This window comes from Austrofundulus limnaeus, unplaced genomic scaffold (genome assembly GCF_001266775.1).
Source record: "Austrofundulus limnaeus strain Quisiro unplaced genomic scaffold, Austrofundulus_limnaeus-1.0 Scaffold1606, whole genome shotgun sequence".
Taxonomy (NCBI): domain Eukaryota; kingdom Metazoa; phylum Chordata; class Actinopteri; order Cyprinodontiformes; family Rivulidae; genus Austrofundulus; species Austrofundulus limnaeus.
Genome location: NW_013954008.1, coordinates 33913 through 44042, shown reverse-complemented (window position 1 = coordinate 44042; position 10130 = coordinate 33913). Strand labels below are relative to the sequence as shown.

Genomic DNA, 10130 nt, shown 5'->3' with positions numbered 1-10130 from the left:
ATACTTATCTGTTATTATTTTTTTAGCACAAGCACTGTTTAAACTAATTTGTCCAAGCAGTGCAAACGCTGTTTTTATAAAAAAAGTGTGGAAGTTTGAAATGCAGACTTTATCTAAAATTGCCGGATCAAATATGCTGTAAAGAAAATGATTTATATTTCATATTTTAAATTACACCTGTAACAGAAATTGTGGGCTTCTTTTAGGCCGTTTGTGCCTTATTTAAAATTCAAGACAAATCAAAAGCATTCATCAGAGTTGCTAAACAAGGTAAAATGTGTTTTTAATTAAAAGTAAAACTTTAAGAACAGTGACAGGAATCAGTATTTTACACACGTTTTTTTAATATGAATGATAATCAATTCTCCAAAGAAAATGACTCAGTCTTCAGAAAGCAAAAGATTAAATTGATATAAAAGCACACGCAGTAAGAACGTAATTTGTCATTTACACATTGACACTTGAGAAAAAGAAGGCTGAAAAAAATGCATTGGAAACCAGTATGTATATTATGCACCATTATAAGCTGACAAGAACGTTGATATAAATAAGCTGACTGTTAGCATAGCTGCAACAGGAAAAACATAGAATAACGTCATAAAATTGACAGTGATTCAAGGAGTTGCGGACAGGTGTTTTTTTACTCCTCATATCTTATTTTTTCCTCTTTAACCACAGACAAATGTTCCTCCTTCACTTTTTCACAGAAAAAGAGCAGGGGTTGAAGTACAGCAGCTCAGTGGGAAGGATGAGGGGGTACCATTTGACAAAACACATGCTACCGCCCACATGGCGGAATTATGTCATCACTTAATGACATATATACCATACATGATGACGTTCCAACTCAAACGGCTCTATGAAACAAACGGCTCGTTTATGTAGAGATCCTTTCAAAAAGCAATTTGTCCCATCTCTAGAAATTGATTATATTTAGATTTTTTAATTACCAAAAGTCAAAAACCCAAATAAAATTTTACTTTTTCTCAATTTGTGAACATAAAACTGTATGCAGAAGCACTGACTTTTAGAAAAAATGTATTAACAATTTATATAAAAAAAACTAGCAGGAATAGACCATGGTTGTCTGTCTTCTGTTATCATTTCAAAGGCCACAGTGATCCAACACTTCAGAAGTATGCACTTTTTCTCCTTTGTGCCAGTAGCCATCCAGTAGGGTTCATGTCCAACTTCAACATACTGAGCAACCATGGATCCTGTTGTGCACCTTTGATAAATTCTTCCATGCTAACAGTACCTGTAAAAGAAAGAAGAACATGCAAGAGTCATTATTTTTATCTTAACTATCTTTTTTTTCTCCCCCCTCCAAAACAAAACATCAAACACTCACCGTCATGATCAACATCGACAGCTTCTAATATCCGATCCACAACCTGATCAACTGTAAGATGTGGTTCAGTCACATCTGTTTTTGAGCCTTTCTTGATCCGAGAGATGCTCTGGAAAAAAGAAAGAAGTTGTTATATTTGTCCTGATGCATCTCAGTAACGCAGATAGAAAAAAATAAAGAAATACAATTTAGGTCCTCTTCAGTCAGACCGAAGAGGTCTCTTGGAGYAGAGATGAAATCTTTCATTAAAGAAGAACCTGATGAGGACCAACTTAAATTCTTTTAATTTTGTTATATTTCTTCGATACACACTTTAATATCAGTTTTAACAGGTAATTTGCACGTGATTTCTTTTGCTCTCAAGCTACTTTACTGATAATAGGACTCTCTGTAACTGCACAGAATTGACAAGTATTTATAGCAACAGACAGTATTGCAGTTTAAGAGGAAAGTTATTAAAACAACAGCAACACCAGAATTCATGTTCCCAATCTGATTTGTTCAATATTATTTATTTGGAGTTCTTTATGGAAGGAAATTATTTTTTTTATTATATTATGCACATTAATTAAAGCATTATTCAATTTTGGTTTTATTAATGAGGGTTAAAACTGTATTTTGATTAGGTTAACTATAAAAATTCAACTTTATTTAGGTATAAACTATACTACACTATACACACTGTACTGTACTGTACTGTACTGTACTGTACCACACTACACTGTACCATATTGCACTGCACCACATCGTACTGCACTGCACTGCACCCCACTATACTGTACCATACTGTACTGTACAAGTGGTACCCAACTTTTTAGCTATTGACAAACAAAATAGTAGTAGTCGTAGTTGCGACCTGCGCCCCCAACTATTTTTTCAGAATTGGTATAAACAGGGTGCATGGTAACAATATTCATTATGCTACTTTTAGCCATTTAAAGTACACTAACTGCACTCTTTTGTAACAACCAAGGCATAAAACAATGTTAGTAMTCATTTTAAATGTAATTAATTCTCTTTTCAACACCCCACCTTTATGTTTCAGTACACCACTGTAGGTCTCGACCCCAAAGTTTGGAACTGCTATACTATACTTTACTATACTATGCACCTAAAATAACTTTCAATATAACTGTACAAATGTGATATACTTATGAATTATTTAATCTTGGGATAAGTAATGTATCCATTCATTGATTTATTATTTCAATAGACTGTCACTAGACAAAACAAAATGACTGCAGTGGAAAAAATATGTAAACAATAATTTGCACTTTCACAACTTAGAATTGAGTAAAATTGCACGCCAACTCTAAGTTCTTTTTTTATCTAGTTTGGATATGAGGTCAATAGGAGTGAGTGATAGTGAGAGGACACCATTCCCAAAACTGAAAATAGCATATCCTAATAAAAATAAAATAAAAAGTTATCTTTTATACTTGAAAGTAACATACTGTGAGAGGGTGAAAATCTGAGAATTGTTTAAAGTTTTAACCAGCAACATCGACAAAGGTTTTGTTGTCACTTGCTCATTAAACTTACATCAATTATTGAGCGAAGTTCATTCCTATCCACATAGCCGTTGCCATCTTTGTCGTACACCTTGAATGACCAGCGCAGTTTGTGCTCCAAGTCTCCTCGAAAAACAAGATTAAGCGCCGCCACAAACTCAAGGAAGTCAATTGTGTTATCCTGAAGTAAAGGTTGAATAAAACAACAATTAGCTCACATTTAAACAGTTTGGATGACTTACTGTAAGACATTTTTTTTCCTCACCCCATTTTTGTCAAAAGCTCGGAACATGTTCTCTGCATATTCAGCAGCTTCTCCTGTTGCATCAACTCCGAAGAAACGTTTGAACTCATGCAGAAAAAGGACTCCACTCGGGCACTCCGTGACAAATTTTTTATACATATCCTGCAGGGCTTTAATATCAATCTCCTCGCTGCTCCCTGTTTGCTGCGTCTGCCCCATAACTAAACACAACAGTCCATAGTCTGCAAGGCAGTAATCTCCACGACAGTGGCCTGACTTGAAATGGGAATCTCTTGCTCTTGGGTGTTTTTTTGTATAAGCCTTTCGAATCCACTTCTGGAATCCTTCTGTTTGTGCATGAGCCAAGTGATTACTGCAGCCTCAGGATTAGTGTGGTATTATGTTGGTAGGGCTACCTCTTACCGGGTTACCAGACTCTAGTCAAACACTAGTCTAGGACAAACTATAGTTTGTGCTTTGCAGTTAATGGCCTGCTATCATTTAATCAATACATAACAATATGAGCCACCTTTTAACAAGTTAAACAGGGCTATACCATTACAGAACTATTATTTTATATTAATAAAATTAAGGCAAAGTCCAAATTATTTTGTGAAACTTAATATAAAATTTGCTAAGTCTCTGAATATATTTGTCATGAAACATGACATAAGTCTAGGAGGCATGGTGCAGGTAAAAAAAAAAGTAAAAAATATATATTTTAAGTAAAGAAATAAACCCTAAAGGGATAGACCACAAAAACCTTAATAATTCACAGAAAATCTTGTAGTGAGTAAAAATAAATTGGCTCATTATACACTGCAGGAATTAACCAGATGACAGCTTAATACCAAAATAGTACCAGGTGTGTATGGAAGGTAAAAACCAGGACCCATTCAAAGAAACAAACAAAAAAGGAACCACAACAAGATGGAAGAACTGAACCAAACGAGAAACTGAAACTGAAAGCCAGTTTAAAGTAAAAAAAATAATAATAATAATAAATAAATAAATAAACTTGACCATGACACTTTGATTCATGGGCATTGTTAGTGAGCACCTGGTGGTAGAGCTTTGTCTCCTGGGACTCAGCAGGCCCAGAGYCTGAAAACGGTGGAAGCTACAGGGAAAGCTGCTAAAACTGGGTGCTGTGTAAAACAGGTAAGTCCTCTGACAAGTTGATCCCTAGTGTACTGGCTAACTGGTATGTGCGATTTCACCTCACTGAGTATGAGGGACCCCAAGCTTTATTTGTTTACTATTACTTAACCAGTCAAATCCCACTGAGATCGCAGATCTCTTTTGCAAGGGAGTTCTGGGCCTGAACGCAACCTATTTGTGCTGTGGGGGAAACCAGAGCACCAGTGGGCAGCTGTGGTGGAGTGGTTAGGGGAGTTGTCCTGGAAGCAGAAGGTCGCCGGTTCGATCCCCGTCCAGCCGTTTCAGTTATTGTGCAAGACACTTCACCAGCCTTGCCTACTAATGGTGGTCAGAGGGTCCGGTGGTGCTGGTGCACGTCAACCTCAGTGTGCCCCAGTTGCAGCTACTGCAGCTGTGGCTACAATGTGGTTTGCCATCATCAGTGTGTGAATGTATGGGTGAATGGGTGAATGTCTGTAAGTGTAAAGTGCTTTGGGGTCCAGCGACTTGATAAAGTTCTATAAGTTCAGTTAATTTATCATTTACCCAGAGAACAAGCAGGAGAACATGCAAACTCCACTCAGACAGACATCACGTCCAAACTGGGGATCAAACCCAGGGCCTTCTTGCTGTGAGGCGTCAGTGCTAACCACTGATACATCATGCTGTCCAAACTTATTATGTGCAGTTAAATAACTGGATATGGGCTCACGTCCACACACTGTTTGGGCTATAGAATGCCTGAAKTGCCTCTTGGTTTGGCAGAATTTCCTGGAGCTGATTGAGAATCTCTATCCAAGGCCTCATCAAACTCTCCCCACACCGAGCCTTTCCCTCAGCAACAGCCAGGGCTGCAGCTCTCTTGACCCCTAAGATGRCTCTGGAGACTTACCAGTTAACAAGGCTTGGCAGGGATCCTCTTTCAGCTTGARYGTTCTTTTCTTCAAGTGTCCAAAACATACAGCCTCAAATCAGATGGCACAAAGTCTAACATCCATCTGCAGCCTAGTGGGTCTTGATACCATGTGCACTGAAAGGACGCCCTGGTGTTCYAGCATGGTCAAACTGTGACTAGCACAGAAGTCCAACAACCAAAACAACACTCGAGCTCAGATCAGAGAGGCCATTCCTCTCAGTCACAGACCTCAATGTTCCCAGGAGAATGCTGGAGTCCCCAGCTGGAGAACCTTCCAGCACCTCCACTAAGAACTCAAGTCAAATTCATGTATTCATTTCATTAAAACAAACAAACAAACAAACAAACAAACAAAACATTTCACACAACAATGATACGTAAAATAATAAAAACAAAAAAATTAACTCCTCAGACAGTAACTAATACAACTTAAACAAATTCATATTTCTTTAACATTTTTTTCTTGATCATTTRCTCAAAGGYATTAACTGATCCAATGCTCTTAAYTCATCCTCCAGATTATTCCATAGTCTWATGCCTTTTACTGAAGTGCATCTGTCCTTCAAGTTTGTTCTGATTTTCAGTTTAACAAACGTTTGTAATCCCTTCAAATTATAGCAGCTTTCTCTCTTAACTCAAAGAAGCTAGGCACAAATAACAGTCACTTTATGTTAACCTCATGTACAAGCTCAGGCTCCTTCCCAACCAGGGAGAGTGGATAAGGAGCCTGACCCAAAAYTTAGGGTCAGACTGCCAAGGCCACACTTTTGCCTGCCACTCATAGCACTTTGCACTCAACCCATATGACCCCTCCTGTAGGTGGTGGGCCTCAGACCTCACGGGCCATTTAGGGTATTAGAGCATTAAGGATCTTTGTTCAGTTTAACMACACACATCTTATAAAGACCTGTTGGTTCCAAATTTATATAGCATATGCTTTTTTCATATTCTAAGTTTCATAAGTTACAGTGGTGGGCACAGTTCCCCTAAAGTGCTAAAGCACTAATTGAGGGACTAATTTCCTTATTAGTGCTTTAGGGCTTTTGCTAATTTTAGAATTTATTAGTGGATTAGCACTTGCTAAATTTATAGGCTAAATTTAGAAGCACTAATTCAGGTCTATAAATGTTATTGATCAACGTTAATGTTAACAGCTGACAGTGAAAGATGTCACTCATTTTGTTCATATGTGTGTCACTTATCCACCAGGTGACAATTTATGAACCTAAATACAGCTGTGGAACATCAATGATAAGTCTTGAGAGAGCAACATGACAACATGTGACTCATGTTGTCTGTTGAAGAGTGTTCATGGGTTGAGTGGGTTATTTTAGTGCTTTAGAATTAGCTTTTGCTAAATTTTTTTAATGCATTAGTGCTTTAGAATTAGGGGACCTAAATATTTGAGTTAACGCTTTAGAATTAGGGGACCTAAATATTTGAGTTAGCGCTTTAGAATTAGGGGACCTAAATATTTGAGTTAGTGTTTCAGGGCTAGTGGAACAAATGTTTAGATTAGTGCTGCCCACTGTACGTTACAAACAGTACATCCATTGCTATATGTGTTATAATCAGTATCATCTTGTAAATGACTTGTGCTCATGTCTCCTTGCTGCCCTTAATCTGTCTCAGTGTYTCCTCTTGCAAAAGAAACTAAGAGGTTGAAGTGCTTAAAGTCAGGCTGATTAGGAGTTGTTTTATCAACCTCTTTCAATTAGATTGCTCTGATCTGGTTAGAAAAAACAATCTCTATGAAGTGAGAAGATATTTTTACTGAAGTAGTAAATATATCTGTTATATCTGCCATTTAACAGTGGGTAAATGATAGATTTTGCAGGGTTGTGCTGATCTGTCTTGCACTGAGACCTATGAAAGTGGCAATAGTAACTCCTTAAATCTGCAAATAAATTGGAACTTCATTTTCACTTTTCAGCTTGGTGAGAGAATCAATGACATAAAGCATTCAAGCTTGTTTTGCTGTTAACAGCATTTTGCAGCTGCTAGCAGTTTTYTCTATGTGCGTGTGTGTATGGAAGTGTGAGGTGTGTGTGAGGTTTGTTGGGATAAAGAAGACCCAGTTGTGACATTTCTCCACCGATCAGGTCTTAGTTTTGCCAAGAGTGTTACCCTTCAAAATATCCTGACTCCCATCTTTCTGGCCCACGCCTGAGCCAGATTCTCTAAACAGACATCTGAGCAGAATTAAGCAAGAATCCCAGTTTTCAAGAGGAAACAATGTTCATGCAGGCGACTCGACAAACCTATTTGTCTTGTTTTAATTATATAATGAAACAATGCACATATGTTTCACATTAGAATTTAAGAGTCTTTTTTTTAAATATAAAATTTTAAATGCTATAATAAAAACATTGTGCCTGTTTAGTTGTTAAAAGTACTAACTACACAAAAATAAATTATGGTGACAAAAAACTTTTTTGTTTCTTTAATTCGATAAATTACAAGTTTTGCGATATAAAATTAAACTCAAACGACCAGGTCGCATTTATCAAGAGTAATCAGCTCTATGTGCATGCAATGGGGTGCGTCAGTTCTCAGTTKTGTTTGGTCCAACTGTGTCAAAGACATCTATAAAAAGAGGTACTTAAAAGGATTCCCTCCTACGTAACACACCAAAGGGTTGCTTCAGACCTCTCAGCTAAAACTAGGAGCTGCTTTTATACAAGAGTACGGAAGCCGAGCGCAACCAACTTCCAAATAATTATTTTCCATGGTTTTCTCATTGTCACAAAATAACGAGGAGCATTTTCTCGAGATAACGAGTTATTTTCCAGATGTTTTTCCTTTTGTGTATCATTCAGTAACCAGTGGTGGGCTGCAATAATCTAAAAATTACTTTTGCTAGCCCTATAACACTAACTCAAATATTTAAATCCCCTAATTCTAAAGCACTAATGCACTGAAAGTTTTAGCAAAAGCTAATTCTAAAGTATTAAAATAACCCAGTCAACCCATGAACATTCTTCAACAGATAACATGAGTCACATGTTGTCATGTTTCTCTCTTAAGACTTATCATTGACATTCCACAGCTGTATTTGGGTTCATAAATTGTCACCTGGTGGATAAGTGACACACATATGAACAAAATGAGTGACAGCTTTAACCCTCAGCTGTTAACATTAATGTTGATCAATAACATTTACAGACCTCAGTTAGTGCTTCTAAATTTAGCAAGTGCTAATCCACTGATAAATGTTAAAATTAGCAAAAGACCTAAAGCACTAACCAGGAAATTAGTTCCCCTGTTAGTGCTTTAGTGGAACTGTGCCCACCACTGTCAGTAACCATGGAGATGTCCCGATCCCCTTCAACTAGTGACAGATAAAGTTTTATTATATCATCAAAAAAAAGATGACTGGGTAAACTCCTGCTGAGCTGCCAGCGAGCCAGCCGTCTTCTTAAATGATGAGGGCTGATATGGAAGTTWTCTGTACAAGAAAAACATCACAGTTTCAGTCTGATGATACAAAAATGACACAAATTCATGAACAATTGATAGGTTGACTTCTGGACCAGGCCACCCTGCGATCTCAATGGGATTTGCCTGGTTAAATAATGGTGGACGGATGGACGGACGGACAGCCGAGGGGACCAGGTCATCTCAATGGTTACTGAATGACACACAAATCTGGAAATTAACTCGTTATCTTGAGAATGCTCCTTGTTATTTTGTGATAACGTTAAAACCATGGAAAATAATTGTGAATGAATGAATGAATGAATGATACTTTATTGATCCCATGGGGAAATTACAGTTCAATTATAAGCGGAAAACAGACGKTCTCGGCTTCCATACAAGGGACCCACTGAAGTATTTGAAAGTTCAATTGAAGGTATTATTGGTGAACYTAACAAAACTTCATTTTGTGATGTTTTCTTTTTTTATCATTTTCTCATAGAAAATCTACAGTAGTTTATTGTAGCGACAACATAAGGTGTCTTGCCAGTCTCCAGTTAAGAATATATATTTTATTTTTTTTATTTTTTAATGTATGTAGGAATATAAAAAACACAAATATAGTGAAATAAAATATTGTAGAACCTGGAACAGCCACTTTTCAGACTCTTCTATACTACCATTGTGATTACAGTAGGTTATTTATAAAGACTTTTAACAACAACTGCAACAAAGTGCTGTACAAATAAAGTCTAAGAGCATTCAAACACCAAKTATACAGTACGTTATGATTATACATTCTAACTATTTGACCGCTGCTTTGTGGTATTTGATTAAACAGCAATGCTCTGCAGGCAGGAGGCGCTTGCAGACCTTATTGATCACTGTTGACATTAGAATGTTGGCCTGCATGGTTTGTAGGTGCTGTACACAAGTCAAGCCACACATACTTCATGTAGAGTGTGGTAATCGTGCARCTGCACAGATTTGGGAATATTAAAAAAAAGTGCATCAGGCTGTCAACATACTGTAGCTTTTCAGAGAGRGAAACAAAACTGGTTTTTGGTTAGAGGAACCACTGAAAACCTGGASCATAAGACTTTTCAGAGGTCTGCAGATGACCCAGGCATTTGTGATGATGATGTTAGGATTGTGTTTGTGAACAACTATGTGCCATTTGATTTCATTATGGCWCAGTAGAAGTGAAAATGCATTGCTTTTATTAAAACCACCTGTAGCATTATAATTACTGATGACAGCTGGATAAGCCTGTGCTCCTTCTTGTTACAACAGATACAAACAGAGACTGCTAAGTCTAATGTTTTGATATTGTGTAAATTTTCCCAAAGAGGACACTACTTTTCCTGCTTATTGATGCTGTACTTGTTAATATCCACTAGATGGTGACAAAACATCATACCAAAAGCTGCAGCCAGTTTCTATCAATCAGTTTGATCTGTAGCTCATTGATAAACACACTGTTCTTATGTTCTATTTTTGTATGTTTTAGTATAAAATAATGATACATAAAATATGAATAAAATAGAAAAT

At 37.0% G+C, this 10130-nt stretch overlaps 1 protein-coding gene across 1 annotated transcript; it reads right to left on the bottom strand.

Moving 5' to 3' along the window:
• Window positions 1-326: 326 nt before the first annotated feature.
• LOC106535897 (guanylyl cyclase-activating protein 2) lies at window positions 327-3364 on the bottom strand. The gene is made up of 4 exons (XM_014033037.1): window positions 3128-3364; window positions 2894-3043; window positions 1352-1460; window positions 327-1258 (listed from the first exon to the last, which is right to left on the bottom strand). Exons 1-4 carry the CDS (start codon window positions 3323-3325, stop codon window positions 1131-1133), a joined length of 585 nt encoding a protein of 194 aa, XP_013888491.1. The 5' UTR covers window positions 3326-3364; the 3' UTR covers window positions 327-1130.
• Window positions 3365-10130: the final 6766 nt, after the last annotated feature.

What these genes read in the sequence shown, in the direction of transcription:
- LOC106535897 (XM_014033037.1), bottom strand. Translation starts at nt 3,325, where the DNA reads ATGGGGCAGACGCAGCAAACAGGGAGCAGCGAGGAGATTGATATTAAA. An exon ending in GAGCTTTTGACAAAAATGGG is followed by an intron (nt 3,044 to 3,127) that starts GTGAGGAAAAAA and finishes CCTTTACTTCAG; the next exon opens with GATAACACAATTGACTTCCT. An exon ending in TGTCGATGTTGATCATGACG is followed by an intron (nt 1,259 to 1,351) that starts GTGAGTGTTTGA and finishes TTTCTTTTACAG; the next exon opens with GTACTGTTAGCATGGAAGAA.